Genomic DNA, 16,545 nt, shown 5'->3' on the forward strand with positions numbered 1-16,545 from the left:
GGAAGAGATTTCCCTTCAGGCCACAGCAGAGCCACCCTCTGGCTTCCTCTCCGAAGAGCAGAGGAGACCCAAGGATGCTCCAGCTGCTCTTGACTCTCTGCCCTCACAAGCAATGCAAGGGAAACAGCTTTCGCACTGGCTAGAAAAGAGCCCTCACCCACACCTCAACCTCCACGCACCTCCCCTGTCACCACCCCTCATTTCCTCCTCACCAAAACAGACAGAGGCAAGCAGGAGGTCCTACCTCTTCCCCAGCCGGGAGCACAGGAGGCAGCAACAGGCCCTGTCCCCTTACCTGCTTCCTGCTGCGCTCCTCGGCAGCGACACCTGAGATGGGAGAGCAGAGCCCGTCTGACCTTTGGGAAGTGGGTCTCCCAGGCAAGACCCTGCAGATGAGATCCACTTTGGGCTCCCCCTGCAAGTGGCCAGGCAAGGGAACGAGGCTACCCGGGCTGAGAGGCTCACGCTCGGCGCCAGGTGGGCCGGTGGGCAGACACAGCTTGTCCCCCTCCCCTAAACACCAAGGGTCCGCACGCCTTTTACACCACTCGCTTTTAATTACACTGCATAAGGAAAGGCCTCTCCTCGTACCAGGACTCCCTGGCACAGACATCCAGGGAGCTGCCTGGCCCATCAAGTCCTCAGTAGGTTTAGTGGTTCCCCCCTCACCCTTCTCCCTTGCTTGGAAGCTCCTCCTGGTCAGTCCACATCATCCCTGCAGTCCTCAGCATCCTCGCTTTCCAGAGACCTATTTCCATACACCTCTGTTCCTCCCCTCCTCCATGCCTGAGCTTTGCCTGCTCAGTCCTGTGGGAGTCCCGCTTTGGCCTCCTGGCAGCACCAGACGGAGAGGAGGCACGGCAAGAGTCTTCGGTTAATAATTGTTCTAACCCCAACATAAATAGAAAAAATACAACAAAACAAAGAATCGACTAGCTAAGAGATCCGATCCGCTGGGATGCCTGCAACATGCTAGTGCAGAGTTCAGAGAGTCCTTGGTCCAGTGCATGGTACTGTAGATATCCAGAAACCTGTCCCGGCAGCCCCGCAGCCATCACATCTTCCTGCGGCACCACAAGTCTACACGAGTGCGTCCCGGCCGTGGTCAGCTCCCCCAAGGCTGCTGGCTCCCAGGAGCAGGCTGAATGCGAACGGTTGATAATAGTCCGATTTATTGCTGTTAAATGGTAAAGCCATTCTCTTCTGTGGAATGAGGACGTACTTCGCTCTTACTTTTTGTGGAGAAATTTCATTTTGCTACCTGGAGAGAGAGGACTCCCCATAGTGACAGGCAAAACAAGTGTCACTCTCCCCACAACCACCAGCCGAGCAAGCCTACGCAGAGAATCGCCCCTGCTGCCAGCCCCAGGTCCTTACCCACAGCCACCTGCCCTGTAAAGCTCAAGGAGGTGCCTGCAGAGCAGGTCATAGCTCTGCCCACCCCCTGGGAGCCGCGCTGCAGACTGGGACCCTGCAAGCCCCCAAGCACACGTTCCAGGCCCCATCTGCCCAGCAGTCCTGGAAGGTGAATGTATTACTAAGCTCACCTGGCCAGAGTGTGTGTGGGTAAGAGGCAGGGCACACCAGCCCCACAGACACTGCTGCTCTTAAATGGCCAAGAAAAGACAAGAGGGCCAGGGAAGTGATCTGAACAGAAGATCAAACTCTCTTAGCCATGATGTCCAATGACTTACCAAGGACTTCTAACCTCAGTCTGGAGCTCTCATCTAGCCCCACTTACGGTGGAAAATGGATTCAGCCTTAGGATACTCCTGGGCAATTCCCACTGCTGATCCCTAAGGGCAAACCTGAAGGCCATGGAGACTGTGTCATTGTACCCACCACCCCTGAGTCACTGGTTGCTCCATTGCCTCCTCAGACCCACACATCCTTTGGAAGACACAAACATAGCTCATGGCTCAAACTTTGGTTCCCCACCAGCCTCCAGACAAGCAGCAGACCAGAGGGCAGAGCCAGCAGCATGCCAGAGCAGGGATACACGGCCAGGCACTGCTCCCTCAAGGCCCAGAGCAGGAAACCACATGCTGCCACTAGCAGAGTCCCACCACCCTTCAGCAGCTTCTCTGCTGCCAAACATGAAGGCAACAAGAAGCTCAAGCCTCCTGAGAAGCCAAGGGTTTTGCTGGTTCCTTACCTAGGCCTTTCAGGAACCTATTGACTCCACTCTGCTCCCCACTGGGAAGTGTTTCCAGGTACTCCTGAGCCCGTACCTCAAACAGACCTGCAGAAAGAAAGAAGTCAACACCTTCTATTTTGCTTCCCTGTAAGTAAGAACGCCCATCTGAAAGCATATTGTCCTGGCTTACCAATAAACTATTGCACACGAGAGGGAACAACTCACCCACCTCTGCCACCAGGCGAGCCCAGATCTGGGACAGGATCTTTGGATCGTGTCTGTAGGGCTCCCAGCAAAGAAGCCCTGCTACCACCTCCTCCCCCACCACTGCAAGGCTGACTGAGCTTTTGTACCTCGCATAGCTAAGTCCACAAAGTGAGACCACCTGGGGAATCGTCACGTGGGATTTACCACGCTGCAAAACCTCCTTTACTCAGTCACCTATTCAAGTGTCCACTGCTCTTTAGTGCTTGGGAGGAAACTGCTAAGCCAGCACCGAGCAGCAGCAGGGATGAGGAACTTCAGCTGCTAGGAGAGCCCTCAGGACTGTGGGATAGCCGGAGTGAAATAACAGAAGCAGCTCTGGGAAGGACAAGAGCATTCGTATTTTCTACTAGCCAAAACAGCCATAACCAGTCCAGCCAGTTCTTCCTCCAGACACGGGAAGGGGACATGAGGGAGTGCAAGAATAAATGTTGTTCCAGCAGTGTACCCCTTCTCTGATGGTCCTGATGGGAATTCAACATGGAACAAAGAGGCAAACACATGGAGGATACTGCTAATGTCCCTCACTGCAGCAGTGAAGGGTGCCTGTGACCCCAACCACAAAGAGAAACTACCCGACCACATAGAAAAAGCCCCTGTTCTCCAGCCGCCGGTTCCCACACACTGTGCAAACACTATGTCTCATCACGCTCCTGTGAAGCAATGCGCCCCTTTGGGAAGATAAGGAAACAGAGACAAAAAATCCCCGAGTGACTTCTTGAAGGCCGCACAGGGGTGTCAGAACAAACCATCAGCCGGTGCTAGCACTTCCCTACCACCTCCCTCCCGGTGTCCCTGCCCAGACACTGCAGCCTCCAACCACAGTGCTGGGGATGGAGCTGGCGGCTGGTGAGCATCTCCCAGCTCTTGTGGGAGCAACAGTGGAGTTTCCATGAGTGCAGAGCCCAGGCAGAGCCCCTCACCTCTGACCCCCTGCTTCCGCAGCTCCCGCTCCTGAATGAAGCCCCCGAACATCTGTGTCTCCATGAAGACCTCCAGGAAACGTCGGAGGCTCTTGGAGGAGACGGACTTGCGGAAAGCCTCACGTTGCAGGGTCCGCTCCTCCCGCTCAGTGGGGGTCAGGAAGAGGGAGTAGTGGCCCACGATCTCCACAAAGAACCGGACAAAGGCCTCGGACACCACCTCGTTCAAAGGGCTGGTCTCTAAGGAGAAAAGAAAGAGGCAGGAGTGAAGACAGTGCAGTAAGGACATGCTAGGAAACGCCCTGGGCACAAACTCCCTGGCTTTTTTAAGATCTAGCCTGAGCAGTAAAAGCTGCTCAAGAGAGACAGCATCCTAGGAAGTGCTTGCCACGGCAGAGGACTGGGCTGCTACTACTTTGAAAGCCACCAAGCTTTGTCTTGGCTGCCCTGCAACCAGGAGGTGCCCATACTGCCCGTCAAAGAGCTGCCTCAGCCCAGTCGCCTCTGAGCCGCACGGCCACCGCCGAGACTGCAGCTCTGCAGGTGGACTGTCCCCTGGAGGAGCCTCCATCGCTCACACGGTCAGCAGCAGAGAGAGGCCTGTGGGATGCCCCCGACCCAAAAGGAGTACAGGTGTTCCCTGGAGCTGTAAGGCAAGGACAGTCAGAGCCAGGAAGGGGTAAGTATTGTTTCTCTTCACACAAAGAGAATTGTCCCTGGTGCAATGGAATATTTAACACAGCTTCAACCAAAATCCTCACCTACCTCCAATTTCTGTTGTGTTAAATTCAATACAAGCTTAGTTCTCCCCTAAGAAGCGACAGGAGAAAAAGGGGCAGGAAGAGACATGGTTTTAAGCTGAAAGCTTAAAGCTGTGCTTTACCCTGCTTGCCATTGACAGGGCCCTCCTCCTTGTCACTCGCCAGCTCATTCTTCTGCTCCAAAATGTGCTCTAGGGCAGCTTGCAGCTTGCGGGGCAGGATGGAGTCCTCATCTTCCATCTGCAAAACAGAGCCACCTCCTCAGGGCCTGGGGCCAGGACACGGTCAGAACCTGCCCTTCTCACCAGCTCCTATCCCATTCCCAGCACGGCAGGGGGAGCACTAAAAATGATCTATGAGGAGAAGAGGGAAAACTCGTAATACATTTGGCACTTTCCCAGCCCCTCCCAGCGCAGGACTATCAAGAAGCACGAGAGGGAAACAAAAGGGGGTGTCTTGTCCCAAATATTCTCCTGTTCTAGAAGAACTTCAGGTGTTCAACCTGAGAGGCTACCAGGCAATGCCCACCCGTGGCCCCATCATCCACCTGCAAGTGCTCACACCACCACAAAGAGGACGTATCTGAACAATGCTGGCATGCAGCCAGGCCAGCACAACCCCCTGCTCAGCTCTGCTCAAGCACCGATCGTGTTATGGAGGCGTAACAAGTTCCTGTAGAGCAATGAAGCCAAGGAACTGCCGGTGACTGTGTGCGAGCTCCTACCAGCTCTGGCTGAGACAGTGTGATTTAGCTTCAACCTCCAAAGGAGGTGCAAGGTAAAGCATTTCCCTGCAGCTAAGGCAGCTGGCAAGTGAGAACTGCACTGAAGAAGCGGCCTTCACCCGCACGCTACTCCCTGCAGCAGGAGGGTGCGCTCGTCCCATCCCACACGTGGGACCTGAGGCACGGCAGAGACTGATGCTGCCAGCACTGCTCAGTGATCTGCCGAAGAGCTCGGGGGACAAAACTAGGTTCCTGGGCCAGGAGCACATCTGCTCATCTATCCTCTCCCCTTCAATATCCCGCTCCTCCTCTCCATGACAAAGGGAAGTAAAAATCAGCAGACAATCTCATCTGCAGAGCAACTGCTAGGTTCCCGTATACCGGCTTCCTACTTGTCACCCATGCAGAACAAGGAGTGAAGAATCACAAGCTCCTTGGGCAGGAAGGGATTTGAAGAAATCATCAAGGCTCCCTTCCCCGCTCAGGGCTGGGTATGCGATAGGAGATGAATTGACAGACACAGGCTGGAAGAGCCCCAGCAGACAGTGCTGAGCTAAGGCTTTCCAGCTCTGCCCTCAGCCTTACAGGATGCCACTTCAGGACCTGCAGTGCTCAAGTGCTACCATTTCCCCTCTTTAAAAAACAAAACAGAGATATATATAATGCACAATGATTTGGTCCTCAACAGCTGTGGTTTGGGACTCTCATATTACATACGTACGCAGCAACCCCTGTAACACAGCCAGCCACAAATCCTGCCTCAGTTTGCATGGGGAGTAAGTGATCCATCCAGCCAGGCAGGTCAGCAAACACAGATGGAGATAAGGTGTGGTGGAAGAAGAGGACAGAAGATGAAGGATATGAAATAGCTCTGCTCACCTGTCTCAGAAACCGGTTATTTACAAGGTCAACAACAAGGACCTAAGAACGAGAGAGCAAGAATAAAAACGGGAAGTCATTATTTCCATCATCGGGGTTTATCTGAATCTGTAACTGCTCTGGAGGAAATGCTTTGGCCCTGCCTCTGCTCCTCCTACCCACCACCACAGCTGGAGCAGGCACCCAGGCGCGAGCCAAGAGCAGAGCCCTTGTTGCGGCTTTTAAACGACATTGCCACAAACCACAGAACAGCTTGGACAGCACGAGGCTGTGCTCCAAGCCCGGCCCACCGCTCCTCACCGCCACGTCGGGGTCAGAGCTCCGTCTTTTCTCCCCATGTGCTGCATTGCTGTCCCCTGGGTGGGCGGGAAGGGAAATGCCTCTTCGACCACGTTTGGCCTTGCTGCATTCACCCTTGTGCACCATGAACCCGGTTCCTAATAATTTATTCCTTTCATTAGGCACCTCTGTTAATTAGAGGGGCAGCGATCTTGGCTGATTTGTAGCAATCATACTTCAAACCTGGCAGATTTTGTGCTTAGCACCCAGACAGCACTATGCAGAAATGTTAACAATAAAATTGCCTCCTACTCGCAGCAGCCCCACGGTGGGAGATCGCAGCCCCCCGCCTTCCCAAGGGGGGGCTGCGATCTCCCTGCGGACAAGGCAGAGCGCAGACCTCTGTCTCCCCAGGGGACGTCCGCCTCCTCCTTCACCCATGCTCGTAGGAGCCAGAGGACGAGAGCTCGGCTCCTTCCCGCTGCCAGCTGCCAAGGCAGACTCTCAAGCACAGCCTTTCTGGGACAGAAGACGACTCAGCCCGCTGGAAGCAACTGAGAGCAAGGCCGTGGTGTGGGTGCATGGCTCACCTCCTCCACCGGCAGCTCCTTCAGGCGGGGCAGGGAGCTGGAGAGCAGGCCGATGAGGAAGGGGGTGGGCGAGCACACGATGTCGATCATGGAAGGCGGCAGCACGGGGATGTAGGTGTGCTGCCAGGTGAAGGGGTACAGGAGGGCCACGGTGGCATGGCAACACTTGGAGAGAGTGCTGGAAGATAAAACACAACCGAGGGCGATGACTGGTCAGTCAGGAGATGAGTGGTGCTTCCTAGAAATCAAGGCTCTTGCAGTTGTTCCCCAAGTGATCTCTATAATTACTAAGGGGTTTCCCAAATTTCTGACCCCATTTTTCAGGCTTGGGAGCAACGACTTGAGACAGGAGCCCAGGTTACAAGAGACGATCCTGGCTCACACGCACAAGACCAGAGATCGGTCCCACTGAAATCCAGGATCTTCTCCTCCAGTGCCCCAATGGGAAACATCACATATAAGGTCTTCCATATCACTGCCTCTCATTAGAGAAATGAGTTTATTCTCTTGCAGCACGCCTCTGTGGCTGTTCCCATGGGAAAGCCACAGGCCTGAATGCACAGGGGCTATACTGTCCAGCACAGAGAGCACACAGCTGTGGGGTGCAGATGGCTCCATCACTACAGCAGCTATCTGTTTGGCACCACTGTGGCCCACTTCCCTGCTGGCGATACTCTTGGCCTCATCAGTGCAGATGGATGGCCTGCTTGGACCCCCAGATAAAGCCCTTGGCATAACCTGCAGCCACAACATCCCCAGGTGTTCCTGCAGGTCATTCCAGTCATGGTCCACCCCTGCTCCTTGGCTTGCTACCTGTGCAGCATACACGCTCTGCCTTTGGGCAACCCTTTGCAGAAGTAATCGCATGCCAATGGCAAACTTTGCTATCGGTCCCAATCATACCAATAGCTCTTAGCAGCCATGCTGGAGCACGGGGGAAGGAGAAAGGCAGCGGTCTCCAGTCGGAGGCTACCCAGACACCTCACAGCCTGTGGAGCCTGCCAAGGCTACTCAGAACCATGGGAGAGTGAAATCTCTGGAGGGGAGCACATGGCTGGCCTCTATGGCATGCTGCCCGCAGTTCACAGGACCGCAGCCTTCCTTCTTCCCCCTTCAAGTGCCACCAGCGGCTCGGCTGTAAGTGCCTTTGCTGACAACTTCCAAGAGGGTCTGTCCAGAAACCCCCTCAGCTCTCTGGCAGAAGGCAGGCAGGGTCTGCAATCAGACACAGCAGAGCTTGCTGCAGGGCACCAGTTACTCATCTGTTCTGGGTCTGGAAGCATTTGTATGCAATCAAGGGAAGGAGAAGGCTCACCACTATAAACCCTGTAGATAACGTCATTTTGTTTTACTAGCATCCAGGTCTCAAAAGGCTGGAGGAGGGGAGGGAGGCTGGTGCGGCCGGGAGGAGTCACGTCGCTGAGGAAGGGCGCCCAGCTGGCTCCTGTTAAACTCCACGGGGGAATTTACACTCAGCAACCCGGATCTGGCAGTTTATTGCTGACTTGAGAGGGAAGGGGTTTGATGGGTGTGGACTCGAGCTCGCTCTGAAAAGCGAAGCCTGCTGTCCCTCCCCTCTAGCTCCAGCTAAGTCTGGTGGATTTGAACCCCTGTGCTGTAACGCCAACACACGCCGAGCAGAGCGTGGTGGCTGGGCCACAGCTGGCTGGCTTTCAGCAGATAAGCTCAGTTTAGCAGAACACAATTACGGTTGCTGGGACGTCATAGTGACTGTATGAAGAAATCGGGCAGTAAATATTGTTAAACACTTTTTGAAGATAAGTAAATCCCAGGGGAGAGGCCGGAATCTGCTTAATGTGAGAATTTTACCTAGGACTGCAACAGGTAGGGAACGGGCGCTTGGGAGGGATGCCTGGGACGTGTGTACTGAGAAAGTCTCTTCATAAGATGGGGACAGTCTCCTCTCCCCGTGCACTCACAGGCTTGTCTTTTCTTAAGGTGATACTCTATAAAAACAGAGGAGGTCCCTTCAAAGGCTGTGTCACAGACTGGGAGCTTTAAGCCTTTAGATGGGAAAAAACCCTCAGTTCCACATCCTTGTTTAGGAAGATCTTAAGAGTATCCCCCTCCCTTTTCCACATTCATTCCTGCTGGCTGCCCCTCTGTCACGGCTCTCAAGCTGTGTCTGCCCTCATCAGTAAGCCCATGTCTTGCTGTGTCCACCACACATGCAAGGTAGATAATGATTCTGAGAGAAAAAAAATTAAAATAATGAGAAAACACAGAGCTAGTAAGAAACAGGAACATTTACCAAAAAAAAAAACCCACCACCCAGAAAAAAATGTGGTAACAATATCAGAGTAGGTTGTTCCTTTTTTATCTTTCATAGAAGCTAATCTTGAAAGGAACTGCAGCAAAAGTGAATGTGCCATCTTAGAAGTACACTCCAAGTTAATGAGATCCTTTAAAAACTGCCTCCTTCAAGGTGGTGTTACTTGTACACCCACACATTTCAGCCTATGTTAGCAGATGCAAAAGCAGAGGCTTCTCTACCACTCCATTACCGCAGAGCAGATTTTCCACTCCTCAATTTCTGACTGACAACAGCCTCAGTAATAATAACAACATCATGGTGAAAGCTGAAAGAACTCCTCCTTTCATCACTTGCGTGCAGCACTGTGGCATTGCTCTTAGACCACCACCACTGGACTTCCTCCTCTTTGAAGAGAGGTTGAAGATGGAAGTGTTAAGAAGTTTCACCTTTGTCACAAATCCTCGATCTTGAAGGCACATCCAACTTTCTTGCCTAAAGGTGGGAACTGCCATTATAGACAGCACCTGAAAACCAAGGGAAAGGAGCTCTGTGATTCCAGGGAGCTCCTCAGAGGAACAGTGAGCAGCTGAAGTACATGGTTATTTATGGCATGGTGAGATATTACAGCATGCTGTCTCCTACTATATTTATGGTGGCTTGTTCTTCCCTCAACCCTGTTCTCAAGTCCCAGCGAGTACACATGGTACGTGAGAGATTAAGTGGGAGGAAGGATGGCTGAGGTCCAGTTAGTGGAAGTCACAGACAAGAGCTGTGCAAGTCTGAAATTGTATGCACCATGCAGTGGGAAGTAAAAAAGAAAGCTTCCCCTTCCACCTTTCCATCTGTGAATGCCTCATTACCTCCAGGATAAATTCTAGCCATCTCTGCTCTGAAACATTTCTCACTGTGGAAGACATTTTTAGGCAACAATACCGATAGGGTTGAGGTCTGTGACCCTCCTTTGAAGACACAACAGTTCAGAGATGGGCACAGAGGAGGTAACATTGAGGTGGCTCTTCTGTATGTGATTCAGTCAGACTTGCTCTGCAGATAGTCCCAGGGAGCTGCAGCTTGCCAGGAGCCCAGCAGAACCTCAGTCCTTTGAAATGACTCAAGCCTAAACGCCCTCCTGTTGCATACGGCACTGCAACAAGCACTAAGGGACTGCTGACTCAAACCACAGCTACTGAGCCTTGAAAAAGAATCCAGTACGATAAATTCCTTTTATGCCATCTCTGTGATTGTGTGCTCTTCAGGCAGCAGAGATGGGGGAGGCTGCCCAAACTTCACCACGGTTGTAATACCGCGGGTACCCCTCTGTGTAGAAGGTGAACGTGGCCACTGCAGTTCTGGGCACTGCTCAAGCTGGATACCCCTTTCTGTGAGATGGGCACAGAACCAACCACAGCTGATGTGCACAACACAACCAGAACAGTTTAATGTGTTCTCAAAGCACTAACTATTTCAGTGTCGGTCAGCTCTTTGAGGGCTCTTATATCAAACAGGCAGACAATGCCTCTGCGTAGCCACAGCCAGCGTCCCTACTGAAATCCTGATATCCCAGGGATATCCTGATATGGGATATCCCCTGATATCCCATAACCACGATGATAACTGCTGCCGTTGGAATAATACTGACCCAGGGTGCTGTGCTTTGCTTGGTGCACTCCAGACACCACCAGGAATGAAGAGATCAGCCCAATAAGATTGCAGTGTGCTCTGGGAAGTGTGATGCACTACCGTCAGGTCACAGAAGTTCAATCCCAGTTGTTCAAATGGGACACAGACACCACTTTTTAAGGCTTTTGGTTTCAACAGCTAATCCTTAAAATACTGCAGGTCTTTAAAGTATACTTTCAAGATCTTGAGCACATTTTCAGGTTCATTCAGCCTCCTGTAGGGGACATGGCTGAGCTGCATGTCTGACGTCACTTGCACAGGAGCTTGCAGGAGAGACCGAGATATAGCTAGTATACAGGATAAAATGTATTGATGTGCACAAAGAACCGTGTCAGATCGCTCCCTAAGGGGCTGATTTGGATATAGACTGACACACAGATCTCTCTGGCTGAGCACTCCCCTGATATTGCAGCAATTTGTAACATCTGTTTGCTCAAACAACAGGCCTTCCCACCACACAGCATCCTATGCAAAAACCTATCACACAGCACCCTATGGAGCTTCTGCTTCTTGGTAGTCACCTTGAACAGAGGCGGCCAATACAGAACCTGCACACAACAGCTGCAACTACATAGAAATTCTTCTTTCCTTCCTGGCAAAACTTGCTCCAAGACTAGCTTGACTTGCTCTAAAAAGACACCCTGACAACTTGTAACAGCTTCTAAGGAAGGATACTGGCTGCTCAGTTTGGTTGTTTTCCTCCCAAACTTCAGCCTGACTACAGGGTTTCCAGCATTCCGCTCCAAAGGCAAGCACCTATGCTAAAAAGCCTCCCAAGCTGAATCTCTCTTTGGGTTTAGAATACTTCATGATTTCTGAAAAACACTATTGAATCAATCAGCCTTTTGGAGTTTAATGCCAGGAAGCCCTTTGCTCCCTGCACGAACCAAACTGCTGAAAATATGCTGGCATTTGGCAATTTAACATGGCTTGATTACATGTTTTTTTCTTTTCTTTTTCATAAGCTCTGCTACAGTAGGATTCGTTTTACAAACACCTTTGGCTTTCTGACACTGTGTCACATCTGGATTTACTTATGATGGATCACAGATCTGGTTTACAACATTTAACAGGCGCAGGAGCTTCCAAACTTTGCCCCGTGACTTCGTGCAGCATTCCTGCAAATCCTGCCAGGACGATGGCAGGTTCCACCAGCTGAGGGGACCATCACTGCCTCCCACTGACGTGGCAGGTTAGTGCAGGCAAAGAAGTGAACTTTAAGATGATCTGAAGAAACAACACTATTATCTGACATCCAAACTTCATCCTTGGGTTTCTTCTTCTCCCTAACCACAATACAAAAAGGAAAAGTCTGCAAGGCTGGGATTCACAGTCCCAGATTTGTTTTTGTAGCACATGGAAATGGCTTCTTCTTGATGATTAATTACCTTTTACTGGGGATGACCACATTTAAAGTGTCTACTCTAATTCTTTCAGATCTGCCTTTGATAACAATGACCACTTTGTGTTGTTGACACAGCTGTGGTTTCTGGCAGGGACACAGGCAATTGCTCAAGTTGGTCAGATCCACAACAGGCTTTTGAGGAGATCTGGAAAAAAGATGCCTTGATTTTAAGCCCATGTAAGTCTTCCTGATTTAATAAGCTCTCTCAATCCAACACATCTGCCCCTCAGGCCAGTAAAAACTGCCCAGCTCTAGGTACCTTGTGAAATCAGGCCACTTCTATCTGCAAGATGCCTTCTAAAATGTTGGTCTTCAGTGCCTCGAACTGTGTGCCAGGCAGCATCACTTGTAAACAAAAGCAGCTCTCATGTTGCAGTGCCTAACCTGTGCCACGGCCTCCACCGCCCCAGGACTAAAGTTTACAGTTCAGGAGTGAACAAAAGCTAGAGGAGACTACACAGATCAACATCATTTTAACAAAGTCATTTTCCTGGGTTGCAAGGCAACGTATACTCCAATTTCCATAGCAACAGAGGGGAAAAAACCCACTCAAAAACTAATAAACCAAATTCTTTCCTTTTCCGCTGCCAAGCTTTGGATTGACAGGTCTTTAAAAAACACTCAATGTTCATTCTAAAGATGGAAAAGACAAAGTATTTCACTTGCTGTACACTTGTTAGATGCATTTTTTGGCTCAGCTTGAAAACATTTCACAGTTCACACAGTATTTGGCAAGAGACCTTCCAGCTTTCTTTTCCCACAGACTGATTTTACAGCAATTAAAAGACATAAATTGCATACAACATTTTCTCTGTCACTCATGCCCAGACACACCTTGACACACACATACAGATAGTTATTGTTAGTGCCCCCATAAAGAACTGCAAAGATGAATGATAAATGCAACTTATTATGCATCTTTCACCATGTCACCTGCACTCTCCCTGTTAATCTCTCTCAGCTGGATTATTTCTAGCATTCCTAACCTCTGAGAAGTTTCCAACAGCTGCTTTTATTGTTTTTTTTCTTCTCTTATGCTATCGCCAAAAAGAGTTTCTCTTCTTTCCTGTGAAATTGGCATTTTCACCTCTGAAGTAAATACTACTTCATGTTCATCAAGTTCAGTGTGTTCCTGTCCCAGGGAAAGTATCATTGGGACAGAAGATCCTGTATCTACAATACCATCAGCTTTCCACCAACAAGTAGAAGACACTCTTTACCTTACGAAAGGCTCACCAATCCAGTGCACTCAAAGTCACTGAACCGGATTAAAATACAATCATTTACTTAATTTTGTGGGTTATTTTCTTTGTTTTCTGTTTTTCAAGCCTTTACAGTCCTTTGGGGTGATTTTCAAGTTTTTCCTCCACAAAAAATGTGAGCCAGAGAAACTCCATATTTTGTTACAGGAAAATAAAAAGACTCTCCTGAAATTGCTCAGAGCAAAGTCTTCTCAGAAACATTAAATATTAAAAGTCTTGTAGAGAGCTGGCAAATCTATAGTAAGTATTTGAATCTGAGCCCTGTGGCCTAGCAGACCCTGGATCTTTAAAACGTGACAATTCTTTTTTCACAGAAGAAAGCTGTTTACAGTATATTTAGAGATGTAGAAACTATGATTCTACAGCTTTCTCCCATTCTCTTCTATAGGCCTGGGCCACTGGACTCATTCTTAAGGACCCTGGATATACTGACAGAAGATATGGGGGGAAAAAAACCACTAAAACCTGTGGAAGTGCTTTGAATTAGAGATATTCTGTAACACATACCATGCTCAGAAAACATGGTGGTGTGATATAAAGATCTGATAGGAAAAGTTCTGGTAAATAAAGGTTCATTCTAAAGTGAAGCCTTAAAAAAAAAAACCAAAACTAAAACAAAGTCCCTACCATTTACTCTTATCACCCAGCCCTGATGTAGAGATTACAATGGCATCTGTGTCCTTAACAGATTTTCTCAAAATGTAAAACTTGTCCTACAGAGGAGGAGAAAAACCTTTGAAAACAAAGCCTGTCATCATAAATTATCATGTAAATCATATACGCTAAGTAGAAATACAGCATTTGGACGAATTATTTCGTTTTCAATGCAAGTCTGAATGCTCTGCGTGAAACGCGTGGCTTAAATATCCAGAATACTCAATATCTACGCATATAACGTATCAGTGATTATAAAGAGGCAAATCTTCCCCTCTCTGACCCAAGGCAGCTGCCAAAAACTGCAAGCAGCCAGTGCTGCCTGGATGCTGCAGCTTACCTCTCTCCAGCCTTTCTATTCCTGTGATGAGACTGCCTGAGCTCTGCCCGCAAAGAGCCCCGGATCCCTGCAGGATGAATTTTTCCCTTAGCTTTCCTGTAGAAGGGGCCTTCCCATCCTTTGCCCCAGCGCTCAGTCCCAGAGCTGCAGCCTGCTGGCTGTAAGTTGTGAAAACAGACAGCTTAGGGGCATTGTAGGCTCCTGAAACCTGAGCGTGCTCCTAAGTGTCATTACTCATCCAGGCAGCTTTTCTTTCCCCAGCCTTGGCGAACTCTCCCCTCCCCAAATCCTCAAGTGCTTCAAGGGCTGGAGAGCTGCCAGCCACCAGCTGCACAAGATCTTGAAGAAACCTGGGCCCATTTTCATAATATAGGACAGCAAACAAAAAAATTAAAAAAAAAAAAAAAGCAAGCCAAAGACAACAAATTGAGCAGATTAAAAATAAAAGAGGGAAGTCCTCTGTCTCATTCCCCCTCACTGCATCCTTTACTTTCATCTCTCACAAGAAAAAAAATCTTTAGGAACCAATATTAAAATACAAGCTGAAGATTGAAGATGCTTTTGTGACATCAGGGAACAACCCAGAAGGGACGGTGATCTCTGCCCGAGGCTTGATCCTTGGAAACTCCAGCACAGCTCAGTGGGGAACACTGCAGCATCATGGAGCAAAAGGAGGGGTTTCATTTATTTAGCACCAGGCCTCTGCTCTAAAACCATCTGGAGGGAAGGGAATTTGGTTCTCCTTGGGGATGAGATGCAGCATGCTGTTTGCAAGCTGCAAAGCAAAATTACGGTGCATGGCCCGAGTTCCCCACTCCTGGGAAGTACAGCCCTACTCACATCAGATAAGAAGTTGGAAAAGAGCAGAGAAGAAAAAAAGAACAAGGCAGAGAGATCAGTCACTGTGGTCTTCTCAGCCTTCCTCCTTGGCAGTGTTTTGTATAAGGAAATGGAAGAGGGTACCTGAGCTTGTCTGCGATAAAGATCACCCTCCTTTCCAGAAGCAGGGAGGCGAAGACTCTGCTCAGGTGCCGCACGCTGAGGGATGTGAACAAGGACTCGAAATCAACATGCTCAAGCCTGGAGTCAAGAGGCCGCCGCAGCTCGATGACCTGTTGGAGAGACAAAGACCACAGGGCAGTTCTCACTGTCCATCCATACTGTGGCAAGCATGGACAGCCAACAAGCGTTACCGACTGTGCTGGTGAAGACTGCACAGTGTTAAGCCCTCAAACAGTCTTTCCTTGTGTTACCTCCCACAAATCAGCCTTCCAGATGAAGCTGAAGACGATCCAGAGTCCACTCCAATAGGCACAGCATGAGACCAACCACAAGTTCTCCCCACTGGACTGAGGACAGGGAGCTCTTCATAAAGAGGAAAACTAGTTTGTGTCCAGCTAGGAGTGGTTTCCAGGGTTTCTGGCATTCAAGCAGCAGAACGGCATGGAGCCTTTCAAATTTGCACTCTTATTTTTACAGTTATGATTTATTTATTTTTTTTACTGCACAAATCTGGATGCCTAACCTACTGACTATAAATTTTTTATATCAGTTATAGAAAAGAGCAGCCTGTGGGCATTTTTCTTTGTTCATATCTATTTAAATAATTCCCGTCACAGCACCTTAGCACTTCATACTCCTTATCTTAGATAGATGCTTATCTAAATTGTTCTTGAAAGCCTCCAACACCACACATTTCATAAATCCCACAAGAAAATTACTCTAGTTCTGAACTACCCTGACCAACACCAAGCTTGCAGCTGAAACGTGTCAGTGGCAAATCACTTAAACTACTTGTTGTCTTACTCTCAGTATACACTCAGAACAACCGGTCACCTTCCTCCCTGTAGGCAACTTCTTGTCTACTGCAAGGTTATTATCACAAGTCCTCCTTTGTCCTTTGTTTTCTATATTAAGCAAATAATTTTCTCAAGCTTTGACTGTATTTTCTAAACCACTTAGTAAGTGGAACTACTCTTCTGGGGCTTTCTCCTATTGTTTGCATTTTTTGGAAAATGATACTCTAAATAAATTTCTACCAACGCCAGAAAGCAGAAAAATTGCTTGTAATTATTATTCATCCCTTCACTTTCTTTCACCATGCAGGAGTTTGCCTAAATAATACCATACTGTTACTTTAGCTCACTTTATGGCCCACTATACCACCAGATCCTTTTCAGAAGTACTGTTGCTCACTCAGTTAGTTCCATGTTGTATTAGACTACTCATTCTTCTTCCCAGCATTTTGCTCTTGTCCGTATTGAATTTCAGACCAAACTTTCAATTTAGCAAGGTCATTTCGAATTTTAATCCCTTACTCCCCAAAGTGCCTGCAATCCGTCCCAATGCTGTCATCTACCTATTGTGTAAAT

At 49.1% G+C, this 16,545-nt stretch overlaps 1 protein-coding gene across 2 annotated transcripts in view; it reads right to left on the reverse strand.

The window, feature by feature from the left end:
• Nucleotides 1-537: 537 nt before the first annotated feature.
• DENND2A (DENN domain containing 2A) overlaps nucleotides 538-16,545 on the reverse strand; it is a 64,039-nt gene continuing 48,031 nt past the window's right edge. For both annotated transcript variants that reach the window (XM_068402323.1, XM_068402322.1), the window contains exons 14-20: nucleotides 15,137-15,285; nucleotides 6,558-6,735; nucleotides 5,689-5,730; nucleotides 4,208-4,325; nucleotides 3,325-3,564; nucleotides 2,156-2,242; nucleotides 538-1,261 (exon numbers count right to left, since the gene is read on the reverse strand). In XM_068402323.1, coding sequence (XP_068258424.1) covers nucleotides 1,230-1,261; nucleotides 2,156-2,242; nucleotides 3,325-3,564; nucleotides 4,208-4,325; nucleotides 5,689-5,730; nucleotides 6,558-6,735; nucleotides 15,137-15,285 — 846 coding nt within the window. In that variant the 3' untranslated portion in view covers nucleotides 538-1,229. The remainder of the gene's footprint in view (nucleotides 1,262-2,155; nucleotides 2,243-3,324; nucleotides 3,565-4,207; nucleotides 4,326-5,688; nucleotides 5,731-6,557; nucleotides 6,736-15,136; nucleotides 15,286-16,545) is intronic.

This window comes from Nyctibius grandis, chromosome 5 (assembly GCF_013368605.1).
Source record: "Nyctibius grandis isolate bNycGra1 chromosome 5, bNycGra1.pri, whole genome shotgun sequence".
Classification (NCBI taxonomy): Eukaryota; Metazoa; Chordata; class Aves; order Nyctibiiformes; family Nyctibiidae; genus Nyctibius; species Nyctibius grandis.